Source organism: Alosa pseudoharengus, unplaced genomic scaffold, assembly GCF_046254945.1.
Source record: "Alosa pseudoharengus isolate Yale_2024_CS ecotype anadromous, Long Island Sound unplaced genomic scaffold, YU_APseudo_1.1 YU_APseudo_1.1_scf_16, whole genome shotgun sequence".
NCBI lineage: Eukaryota > Metazoa > Chordata > Actinopteri > Clupeiformes > Clupeidae > Alosa > Alosa pseudoharengus.
In genome coordinates this window covers 5,748,084-5,760,323 of record NW_027468630.1, presented here as the reverse complement: position 1 = coordinate 5,760,323, position 12,240 = coordinate 5,748,084, and the positions used below count along the sequence as shown (strand labels likewise).

Below are 12,240 nucleotides of genomic sequence, written 5' to 3'. Positions count from 1 at the left end.
TCTGTGACCTGTCATTGATATGTGTTTTATCTAAATTTTTGATAAATTTAAATTGAAAACAAAAAAAATCAGTTGGATCAGGAAATATGTAATATGAGTCGTATTGGACTACTTAATTTCCACCTACATAGTATGTTCGAAATGCTTTCCCACCTATTCTCCACCCTTCTGTTATTTTGTGTTTTGAAAGTGGCCGAGCACGCAACAACCTGGGGGTACGCGCACGCTGGATTCATGCATGCCAGCTTCCGCCCTTCCTTCTGACAAAGACCATTTCTGGTCGAAGCGTGTTTTCTGTTTTCTTCAGATCAGTGCCCATCTAAAAAAGGAGAGCTGGTATTTACCCCTCACGGTCACTGCAACGAGCTTATCATGGGTGATGCAGAAGTATTTTTTGCGTCTTTAATTTGGTTTTACTAGTGGTAGGTATGCATAGCCTACTGCAACGTTATGCACATCACAAATGAAAAGTTTGTCCTCGTTGGCTTTTATTGAAATGTCAATTTACTTATCGCCTTGCTTTGTTCTTTTTCAGTATCATCAAATTAGGAATAGTTTTCAGGTAGTTTGTGGCTGCTGGATCCACTCCTGTAAGGGAGTGAAATTGACACGCCATCAATTGCGGTATGCCTGTCAAAATATTAATTTCTATAGCCTACATAACCCTACGTTCCACGTTAGTTTACATTCGCTGATGAATTTGCGCAGTTTAAGTATTTGTTCCTGTGGCATTTCTAATACAGATAAACTGAGTGGTGTAATTGTATAATTGTTGTAAAAACGGACTGCTATCCTATGTTTCAGGAGATGACTCGACATAGCCCAGAGCCTGAGACTCGGGATGGTAAGTGCATGACAGTCTTTTCGCCATAGACTGTTTTGCCTACTTTACATTGTATTTGTTCACTGACTCTACTCTACCCTGCACGCTTATTATACCACTGCTTTTTTGATTAGGCTGTGGATAGTTATTAAGATACTTCACACCTTTCTCCAGTCATGGCAATCCTTATGAAGATCTACCTTTTCACCTATAACCTGATTCAGTTCCTGGGCTTTGTGTGGATCTTTTCCAATATGACTGCACGTCTTGTTCTAGAGGGGAAAGGTAAGCTATGTGACAGGCTACACCCATGTCTCAGAAGTTCTCTTTGTGAAAAAATCTAAAGCAAAGTAATTCACCAAATGGCTGTGTGACAGAATTGTGGGCAATTTTGTTATATTTTTTTGGTTTTGTTATAGGTAATCTGAAAACATGTTTCTTTTGTTTCAGAGTCTGTTTATCACACCTTCAAGTTCTGTTGGACTACGATGTTCATTTGTCAGATTTTGGCAGTGGTTGAGGTCATTAACCCAGCCTTGGGGCTGGTAAACACAGCAGTCTTCCCTGCCATGGTCCAGGTAGAGAAAAGTTGCTGGTTGGTTTATCTGTCTTGCTGGTTGAATTACACTACACTGTAAAAAAAAACTCTCTGTGTTTACTTAAAAAAACAAGTCAACACATTTCACTAGCTTTTTTGAGTAATTTCAACTTGACAGTGAATAACTCAAATAATCAAGTTAAATCAACAAATGCTCCCAACTTGAAATATCTAGTAATGCCAACTTAGTATTGTGAGTAAGGTGGACTTACAGTAGGTTAGCAACTCAAAAATTCAAGTTGAATAAAATGCTTTTAATTTGAAATATCTAGTAATGCCAACTCAGTATTGTAAGTAAGGTGGACTTACATTAGGTTGGCAACTCAAAAATTCAAGTTGAATCAAAAGTGCTTCCAACTTAAAAAAACAAGTCAACACATTTCACTAGCTTTTTTGAGCAAGTTCTACTTGACAGTGAAAAACTTAAATAATCAAGTTAAATCAACAAATGTTCCCAACTTGAAAATATATATTAATGCCAACCAATATATTGACTCTAACCAAAAGCAAGTCTAAATAACAACTCAAAAATCCAAATAGATCAAACAATGTTTTTTATTTTCAGCCAGTTTGAACACCCTCCGGAATTATTGGCACCTCTGCTAAAGTTGACTAAAAAGAGGAATATAAAATTGATCTTAATGCCTTAAGTAAAACAATGTCCAATATCCAACCTTTAAGGACACCAATTTTCTTTGTGAATGAATAATGTATCATAAATAAATAAATGTTCTTTCTTAAAATGCAGGGGTTCATAAGTATTGGCACCCCTACTGTATGTTAAATCCCCAAGGGCATGCAGCTTCATCTTGAAAGACTGCGTTCTTGCAGAACAACTGCCAGCATCAAGGCCCAGGAAAATCTTTTGCAACACCTCGAACGTATATTTCAGTTCTTTCGGGTAACATATTAATGCCATGCAGGAGTCCGAATAGGTAGGCCAGTGCAGATGGAAGATCCTTGATGTCCTGTAGAACAGTCTCTTCCAGGGCGATGGCGATATTGGTGACAGTGTCCGGTGCTTTCATGACGAGGTCGTCTTCAATGACGGTCAAGATTACTATTTTCATGCCTCTAGTAGTCCTCCTCAGCATCTGTATCCTTGGTGGAAAAGCACAGAACTACATCACTAAATTTGCAAAAAATAAATTAAAAGACAATGGTCAATGGCCGCACTATGCATATATACACTTTTATTTGCACATACGCGTTTCGGTGTGTGCCTTCTTCGGTGTGCACAGCAGCACACTGACGAAGGCACACGCCGAAACGCGTATGTGCAAATAAAAGTGTATATATGCATAGTGCGGCCTCTCTCCTACTTTACTTTATGTAACTAGCCAGGCCAGCACTTTTAAGTTTAAAAGTAGACACATTGAGTGAAGCCTGCTCCTATCCTCACTTACAAGTTATAGCTTCACCACTAAATGTCCTCCAAGATGTCCACTGCACTACAATCACATTGGAATGCACAATATTGACCACTAAATGTAGTTTTGACCTGAGGTGATTTGCCATTTGCATGGTACCGTGCCAAATTAAAATGTAAGGTACCTGAAGTCTTAAAGATACACACACACTGGGGGTAGAGGCAGGGCCAGCTTTTTCCCTGGTGACCGTGATGAAGCCTGTAATGGGTCAGGAGGGTCTCTACATGGACACTGCTTACATTGCAAAGCAACAGAAGAGTCTGTAACAACAAACAAGAGTAGAAAATGTTTTCATATGTTAGTCAGGTTTGCAGTGCAGTAGACTTTTTTAAACATCTTGGAGGACATTTACGTAGTGATGAAGCTATAACTTGTCCATTTATTGGCTCCGAACGAGCATATTTTAAGGGAGCGCGATCGGCGAATGTGGGGCTGGATGAATGTGGGGCTAACTTCAGTGTCATAATTATTTCCACAAGTTGCCATTGTTTTATGTGCGCTGCATTCTATTCTATATTCTATTAAAAATTACATTGCCATTTAATTTTTTCAACCTATATGCAGCGCTCAGCAGATGGGGTGGCAGCAGTTGCAAAACATTGCTAAAAACTTTGGGCGGGAGTGAGGTTTAATCAGGGGTTTAGCTTACTCCAGTGAGCTAGCTATCCTCGCTGGCATCTGACACATACAAAGGTCTTTCTATAAAGGGGAATATTTGAGGAACAAACATGTTTTAAGCAAAACAGGGAAATCGCTAACCAGACAATTATACTATTGCATTGCCTTGCAGCTGTACGGCTATCACTAGTTGTGGAATGTAGCCACTAAGATTAGCTAGTAGGCTAGCCTAGCCTAATAGCTAGCTACTATTTCAACAACACCACACTATTTCCAAGAACCTTCCTTGCTGACATCCATTTTACACGAAGTTGTTCCTGAAAGTGAATGTTTTAGGAACATCCTGGTTCAGCATTACCTGTTATGTCTTCCCAGAACATTGCAAGCTTCTACCATTCACAGTCATAACGAGATATCACTAACGTTAGCTAGCTAGTGACAGTTGCTAACGGAATGTGGGCATTTAGATCAGCTTAGCTAGAGCAACACGATACCGAGAAAGGCTGACTATCATAACAATGGGATGTTGGATAAAATGAAATGTCTTACTTACCTTTGACAATGATGTTGTCTGGTCATCTGCTCAGCTGCATACAGGTAACGGTTAGGGAAGGCTTCTGTCCTCCTGACAAGCGTGCAATGCCGCAGGTCGCCTTGATACGTTAGGAAACAATGCGCTTGCGCCAACTTGACTAAGAAGTTCAGTGAACTTTGGGAAACTTCTCTCTTACTAGATACTTAATTATACAAGTTGAGTCAACTCAGTTTCTTAAGTTTGTTAGGTGAACTTGCCAAATTAGTTGAGAAAACTTGATATAATGAGTTTTACTTCACTATTTGATTATTTGAGTTCTGTTTAGTCAGAAAAGTTATTTGGCAGTACTAAAGGCAAGTTGTATTTTTTACAGTGTATAGGCTACTCACTGAATCAGCTAATCTTATTTGTCAGACCAGCTCTTTGAACCCACATAAGTAGAGAAATTAGCAAATAATTGTATCTTATGCTCCATAGTAGAAAAAGTGTGGTCTGCACACTGCAACTGCTCCAAAATATAAACTTTATTAATTTAAAAGCAACGTTTCGATCCCCTTGGATCTTCGTCAGGATCTACTAGATGCCTGACGAAGATCCAAGGGGATCGAAACGTTGCTTTTAAATTAATAAAGTTTATATTTTGGAGCAGTTGCAGTGTGCAGACCACACTTTTTCTACTGTCTGACACTATTGTCTGGCACCTGCAGAAAAGTTTACCTTGGATGTGCGCACCCACTCTCTGAAATCTTATGCTCTATGAAAAAAAATCCATCCGTTTCTGCTGGCATGAATGTGGCTGTTGATTGCCCGAAGCTTCATCATCTGGGTGTGCTTCCCCTTTAAGGGCAGATGGTGGCTCCCCTTGGACTGTGTAAAGATCATGTAACATTAATGTATGTCTAATGGAGCGTAGAGTGTGGTTAAGTGCACGGCCAGGTCAGTTGTTCTGTGGGTGAAAATGGAGACCATTACTCTAAGAGCCTTTTCTTGCTTCTCTCTTTTTACTGTAATGTGTCAGGTGATGGGCAGGAATGTCATACTGTTTGTCATTTTTGGAAGCCTGGCCGAAATGCAGAACCGTGTTGTGGTGTTCTTTGTCTTCTACCTGTGGAGCACCATTGAGATCTTCAGGTGGGCAAAACTGCTGGACTTAATCAGTATGTATTTGCTTGACATATCATGTGACAAACGTGTCTACTGTTTCACAGGTACCCATTTTATATGCTGGCCAGCATTGGCCTGGAGTGGAGATTGCTCACCTGGCTCAGGTACACCGTCTGGACATTACTATACCCACTGGGCACTGTAGCAGAAGGTGAGCAGACACTTACCATCTCTATTATGGTTGTGTTTCAACATGCAGGCGCTCTTTTAATTGCCATTCATTTCATAAAGGCGTCTCCACACATTGGATCTTTTCTTTGTTTATCAGTTTATTATTAGTTAATTGCATTCCTCTCTCTCTTTCTCTCTCTGTCTCTCTCTCTCTCTCTCTCTCTCTCCAGCTGTGGCTGTGGTGCAGTCTCTGAGCCTTTTTGATGCGTCGGGTCTGTACAGTATTCCTTTACCTGCAGCCCTTGGCCAGTCCATCAGCTTCTCCCTCACACTCAAACTATATTTATTTGTCATGTTTCTGGGTAAGGACCCAAGCTGATTTCATTATGTTTCCATACAGATAATTCAACTCTGGTTTGGTATGCTCATTGTCTGTGATTTGTTTTAGATTGATAAAAATTAAAATTAGCCATAAATGATGTAATCCCTTTAGTTGTAGTAGAACGTTGTATTGTGATTCGATCGGTTGTGTGTTTTAGTGTGTGAGAGAGACAAAGAGAGAGTAATATTGAATAGTCTATGACCTGTTTAATCCTGTAGGTCTTTTTATAAACATGAGGCATCTGATCAGCCAGAGAAGACGCCATTTCCTCAGGAGAGAACTCAAAGTTGACTGAGCCGTAAGCACTTTTACCCCCAAGTGAAGTATTCACCATGCACTCCCACACAAACTCTACAATGGGGCCAGTGTGAAGTAGGACAGCAATTCATATGTTCTGGACACCTTAAGGATTACATAGAAGACAACAGGAACCCCCGAGGGGAAGGGCATCATACCACAGCAAATCCAATTGTTGTGATTGTCATTATGATTAACAGTATTTCCTTTTCTTTCAGTACCGTACTTCCATACTGTTTGGTCTCTTTATTCACCCCATCTCTGTATTACTATAGTCATAATATAATACTACAAGTATGCACTGCACTGCCCAGAAAAAAAAGATTTATCATGGCTGCAAACAGACTGATTTTACTGACAAATATAGTCACTCAAACACGTATGTGTGTCATTTACAGTTTTTCTCGACTGATAAAGTGCATTTCTTTAAATTATGCCTCACTAAAATCACTAGATCCCAATTTTCACTGGCACAAATGCTCAACTAACATCATTTTGGTGTAATCATATTAGCAGCACAGGGGAAAGTGTGAATGAGTACTAGTCAGCTGAAGTCACTCATCATTCTGACTGAATAATAAGAGCAGACAGATTGCTATAAATGGATAGCCTGGTTAAAAAGTCTGGAAACTCACAATTGGGATACGTTTCCAACACTAGCATGGTAACTTTGTGTTAAGTTTGAATCATTGGTCCAGCCTAATCAATCAGGGATTCCTAACGTTACTTCCTCCTTTGGTACATGGTGTTACAATTTTGGATTTATAATTCATAAGCCTGGTAATAATTAGCCTGACCCTGCCTGCCTGGTATCTTCACTCATTTTCATTTCACTGAGATACTAGTCTTGCCTCTCAATTTGTTTACATTTCCCGGATGGTGGGCCAATCCACGACAAGAGGGGATGACCTTAGTTTCAAAATCAAAAGTGGAGGTGGTAAACTGTAGCAGCAACGCCTGCGCATGTCAACATTGCAGTCAGAAGAATGTGTAAATCGATACCGCAAAAGTAAATACATTGTTTCCTGACTAGTTTATTATCAGTTAGTAAAGGTTAGGCAAAGAAAGAAGTAGGCTAACGTTAGGAATCCCTGATCAGTGTGACTGGTTAGGTTGGACCAGTCATTTAAAAGTTCACGCAAAGTCTACGCCCATTACAAAACATTTCCCAATGAAGAGTACTCAGACTCTTCACAAAGTGAAACAAAGTAGAGTCTGGTGAAACCATGCTAGGTGATATTATTTAAGCAATCAAGGAAACTGTAATTGGTATTAGGAGCCAAACAACAAAGACATTGTAAATGTCCTTGTCTTGCATGTTTGTTATGCTGTATCAGGAGCATGATCAGGAGGAGCATCCACATGTCTTTTGACACTTTAGCATTAGAATTTTGAACATTTCAGATGCAAAAGATCAATTCTTTGCACCTCAATGACATGTTGAGAGTTTAGGGGTTGTCTTTGGGGAAGGGTATATACTTCTAATACTTCTTTTAATGTCACTTTGTTGTTCTATATCTTTGAAAGGCGATGAGACTATTTGAAACAACATTGTTACATATTTATTTATTTGGAGTAAAGGTTATCATTTGAAAACAACACTGAATAATTCTATTTACACAAACTGAAAATGAACCAATCAAGCAATCAATCCAATGCACTGGTCCCTTTGGTGCTCCTTAGCTGTTGGAGTACAAAAAAACCTTGCTGATTTCCTTAAACAGTGTATTATTTGGTCTGAGCCACTTGGTTTCCCATCTAAATAGGTAAGATATTTCATGAGCACCAGAGGTTTTATAAAAACATATTGAGGGACAGATATAAGAATGGAAGAATAATTTAGCTGTATTTTCTACACAAGGCAGGCTATAATATGTTCCTAAATAAATTATGTTTTCGTCATACCATAATCGTTAAATGTAACAATTGAACAAACTCTTATCTTAAACACCGTAAACAATCATTGTAAAGGAACATCAATATGTATTAGCAGTGATTTATTTATTTTTTTATTATCAAAAGAGTGTAGGCTAGATGAACGCATGAAATTACATTGAGGAACAAGATCTGTACTGCATTTGTTCATGTTTAACTGTGATTTAACAGTAACAAGTAAAATGGAAGCCAAAATTCATCAAAATGAGAAGTGATGTTAAAATTCAAATCTAGGGTCAATACGTGCATTTTTGGAATGTTTGAAATTAGTGTATACTGTACATACACCTCACAGTCACAGCACACTTTTATCTTTTGCTTACAAGTCTTGGTCCTACTAGCACCTGTATGTCTTTTGCTGGATCCACCACACAGCCTTGCTTTTGGTAATGTGTCAGAAGGCAATCCCAGAGCTTATTGCAGCGTAGAAGGTGACGGTTACCTGTGGATTTGAACATGGGGAAGTGACTCTTCACAGTATTCTAAGCTCAGAGAGGTGAATTGTTTTCTGTCTATGGCTAAGGCCTTTTTCCCTCCATAGCAAAGTTAGGTAAAAAAACTCTCCTTACGTCAACTTACTTCAAAATTCTTCAACACCAATATTAGTATTAGTAGTATTAGTCATATTAGTGTGACAGTTAGGTCACACTACCTGTGTGACAGTTCATTTTAGAGATAATGTTCTGTAATTATTACCCTTATCTTCCAGTAGGTGGCAAAGGGTATTGCATTTATTAATAATATCTGACTTCAGAGCTGCCGAGCCACACGTATAGCCACAGTTTTACCACAACAGATTCACCACAGCAATTTTACCATTATTCTTCAACACACGCTATCCAGTAATTGGCTTATAAACGTAATGATTGTTCAGCCAAAAAATGATCAGATTACCTTAGTGATTGTCACTAGTGAATTCAACTTTTAATGTTTTTTCTTAGTTTTAATGGTTTGTCTTACTTTGGCTCATAAATAGACTAGGACCTACCTACCACCAGGAATACGGATTGGTAGACATTGTGATTCTGTTGTAGACAGAATAGACAACTTTATGCAAGGACTACTACAGTACATGACACCTATGTTAGCAAAAACAACAAAAACGTGGGTTCACATGCTGTCCAACTGTGCATACGTTGGATTGTAAATCTGCTGTATTATCTGTAGTATCGGCGGATCAGCAGTCAGACCTTTGATCTGCATTCTTGATCTATCTGTATGTGTGTGTTAATGTCCCACACAGGAATTAAAAATGTGTAGTCTGATTTACGGTAAAGTTTTAGAGAAGATGGAGGATCACCAAATCTTGGTCGCCCTAAATGATCAGCCGGATCTGGATGCTGTAATTTGGTTTCACTTTTTTAACATTGCAAGATATGGGGTGAGGGTCTGAAATCGCCTGACTGCTCTATTTATCAAAATTATCCATAGGCTCTGGTAGCCTACTTTGTGTTGTCCCAAAGACACAAAAGTGGAGATTATTGAATTGCTGACACATGCAACTTCAAACATACTTTTTTGAGTCATGTCAGGTGAGGGAATGTGTTTACCTAGAATGCATAGGCCGTCCTGGGCCCGCGTGATGGCCACGTTCACCTGGTTGGGGTCTGTGATGAAGCCCATGTGCTTCCCCTCCCAGGATTTACTGTGTATGGGACGAGTCTTCAGAACTGAAGGCTCACAGGAGCGCACAGTAGAGAGGATAACATACGGCCACTCGCTCCCTACACACACACACACACACACACACACACACACACACACACACACACACACACACACACACACACACACACACACACACACACACACACACACACACACACACACACACACACACACACACACACACACACACACACACACACACACACACACACACACACACACACACACACACACACACACACACACACACTGAGAGAGAGCAGGTATATTTTAAGTTTATATATACTTATTTGATCCTGTGAGGGAAATTTGGTCTCTGCATTTATCCCAATCCGTGAATTAGTGAAACACACTCAGCACACAGTGAACACACAGTGAGGTGAAGCACACACTAATCCCGGCGCAGTGAGCTGCCTGCAACAACAGCAGCGCTCGGGGAGCAGTGAGGTGTTAGGTGCCTTGCTCAAGGGCACTTCACCCGTTCCTACTGGTCAAGGTTCGAGACGACAACCTTCCGGTTACAAGTCTGAAGCACTAACCAGTAGGCCACTAACCTGACCCTAGCCAGATGAATTTCGCTCCGCCTAGCTCCACTCATCCATCTGGAACCGATCTATTGAAGTGTTGTTTCAGAAGGCTGGGCCAAATCAAAAAATGCTTGCATATGATTGAATAAGCCACTTGTCCGTCATCTATTGACGTGCTACTTCAACCACTCACATCGAAGCCAACCCGTGATGCTAATAACAGTCTCACAGTCGCTTCTACGCTATGTCACATCTATGAAACTCCCGCCCTGCGTCCTGATTGGCTGTACCATAAAATCGGTTGCAGAAATCACTCTTAATGGAAGAGGTCCCAGATGGATGTGAGTGAAGCTAGGCGGAGCTTAGCGGAACGAAATTCATCTGGCTAGGGTCAGGTTAGTAGGCCACGGCTGCCCCCCTCATATTACAGTGAGGTTCTATTTTACATATAAAATTTGTGATTGTGAAAGACAAATTTTGACCTCACCTTGGCTCTTCATGATGGTACATACAGTCACGTTTTCAATGTGAGAACTTTTCAGATGTGTATTGATTTCAGACACCTGTGCATTGTATGGTGTTAGAATAGCAATACTGTCTGGTGAAATCTTTGAGTTTTTTATCAGGAGTCCAGCAATCCGGACCTATCAGTCAGGAAAAACAAAGGAAATTGTGAGAGACATATTTCATATTTAAATAGGATCACACACAGCTTCACAGAGGTACTATCTACGTACTATACCAGCCACTGTGCTGTCAAAAGTTATTGTATATTTCATGTTTTATACTAAAGGTTTGGTTCTACATACAGCTCTTTCCTGTTTGGCACCTTACCGCTTGTGCAGCTTCCTCTGGGTTAGCTTTTGAGTTTTCATTCCCAGTGGTTGTCGAGACAACCAGACTATCCTCTGTTGCATCAACATGGCCAAACAGGATGGGAGTTGCTTTCTTGTCTTTGGTCATCAGGTAGCAGACTTGTCTTTTTGCTGCAGTCTTCAAACGACCGTCATAAAACATAGCTGACGGAAATGTACAGATGCCCTCGTGCTGATAAAGAAGTACAAAATAACACAGTTCAAATCAGTTATATACCTAGATGATTATATATTTATTTTAGATATTTGTAGTAATTTTGTTGTGAAATCATTTTTGAGAGCAGATGTACTAAAGTGGTATATTTGTTGTGTGTGTGGGGTCATACCATTCTGTACTGTGTGTCCAGCATCAGTGCTTTATCCATGTACCGCTCAAACAAGGACCGCTTCTTACCCATCTCCTTCACTGCTGGACATTCAACAATAGGCCGTAGTTGCTTATGATCACCCAGCAGAACAATCTAGCAAAGACCTTTCATTAGCATTCTTTTGGTATACCAAGGAAGTAAAAATTCACATGGTTAATTTCAGCTTTAATTGTATGTGTATATAAATGTGAACATTTCCGTGTGAACATTTCTGTGCATCTTCTGTGGAAGTACAGTATCTGTGGAATTTCCCTTTGGAGTTTAATTATAGACAGACCTGTTTGGGATTATGAGAAACCAGTGGAATGAAGGCCTCCGGCTCTGTTGCCATGGCACACTCGTCAATGAGAATCTGTCGGAAATCCATGACCTTAATGAAGTTTGGGTTTAAGGCAGCTGCACATGTGCATAAGATGACATCCTGGTTACGCAACTCATGCAGCTTAGCCTGTTTCAGGACGTCTTTATATCTGCAAACAGACACATGATCAAATACAATTTCAGGTAAACAAATCCAAATGATTATATGACTGGTGCTCTCTCTTATAATTAGCTCTCTCATTATCTGAAGTCAACCTTACCCCTGAATTTCATCTTCGGTGAACGATCCATCTTTAATGCTCTCCTCAAATCTTTTGATCTTTTCTGAAAATGGATTTGATTTGGAGTTTCTTATCTCATACATCAGAGAGATTGACCTGCAAATGATTCAAGGCTTCAGTGAATACATTTTCATTTAAACTGATTGAATTAAATTTAAAAACATATATGATTTCTGAGAGAACCATCAGAACCAAGAGAATATCATTATTTTGATATACCCCGTTCTGTATACTGCATGGGTGCTCAGGTTTCTGGTAGCTGTGGTTATTGTCCTGGTGAGCTCACTTGTCACAATTCTCATTAAAA

The 12,240-nt window shown here is 39.8% G+C and overlaps 2 protein-coding genes and 1 long non-coding RNA gene across 4 annotated transcripts in view; 1 reads left to right on the top strand and 2 right to left on the bottom strand.

The window, feature by feature from the left end:
• The first annotated feature begins 236 nt into the window (after positions 1-236).
• Positions 237-6,389, top strand: LOC143125411 (very-long-chain (3R)-3-hydroxyacyl-CoA dehydratase-like). Of its 2 annotated transcripts, none has more exons than XM_076286853.1 (9): positions 237-422; positions 536-624; positions 805-844; positions 998-1,108; positions 1,274-1,401; positions 5,023-5,135; positions 5,213-5,319; positions 5,510-5,641; positions 5,880-6,389. In XM_076286853.1, the coding sequence occupies exons 3-9, from the start codon at positions 808-810 to the stop codon at positions 5,954-5,956; spliced, it is 705 nt and encodes a 234-aa protein (XP_076142968.1). In that variant the 5' UTR covers positions 237-422; positions 536-624; positions 805-807; the 3' UTR covers positions 5,957-6,389. The 2 variants fall into 2 exon arrangements, with proteins under 2 accessions (XP_076142968.1, XP_076142969.1); XM_076286854.1 differs by having other exon boundaries at positions 238-422; positions 958-1,108.
• On the bottom strand, positions 1,959-4,494 carry LOC143125412 (uncharacterized). The gene is made up of 3 exons (XR_012987256.1): positions 4,023-4,494; positions 2,976-3,111; positions 1,959-2,522 (listed from the first exon to the last, which is right to left on the bottom strand). It is a non-coding gene; the product is annotated as an uncharacterized LOC143125412 (long non-coding RNA).
• Positions 6,390-8,201: 1,812 nt separating the features above from the next.
• Positions 8,202-12,240, bottom strand: part of LOC143126068 (3'-5' exoribonuclease HELZ2) — a 44,205-nt gene continuing 40,166 nt past the window's right edge. The window contains exons 7-13 of the mRNA XM_076287988.1: positions 11,913-12,029; positions 11,609-11,801; positions 11,290-11,424; positions 10,923-11,135; positions 10,576-10,732; positions 9,444-9,617; positions 8,202-8,335 (exon numbers count right to left, since the gene is read on the bottom strand). Coding sequence (XP_076144103.1) covers positions 8,202-8,335; positions 9,444-9,617; positions 10,576-10,732; positions 10,923-11,135; positions 11,290-11,424; positions 11,609-11,801; positions 11,913-12,029 — 1,123 coding nt within the window. The remainder of the gene's footprint in view (positions 8,336-9,443; positions 9,618-10,575; positions 10,733-10,922; positions 11,136-11,289; positions 11,425-11,608; positions 11,802-11,912; positions 12,030-12,240) is intronic.

Coding starts and splice junctions, on each gene's coding strand:
- LOC143125411 (XM_076286853.1), top strand. CDS start 808: ATGACTCGACATAGCCCAGAGCCTGAGACTCGGGATG. Junction 5,320..5,509: donor ACTGGGCACTGTAGCAGAAG/GTGAGCAGACAC, acceptor CTCTCTCTCCAG/CTGTGGCTGTGGTGCAGTCT. Junction 5,642..5,879: donor TTTATTTGTCATGTTTCTGG/GTAAGGACCCAA, acceptor TTAATCCTGTAG/GTCTTTTTATAAACATGAGG.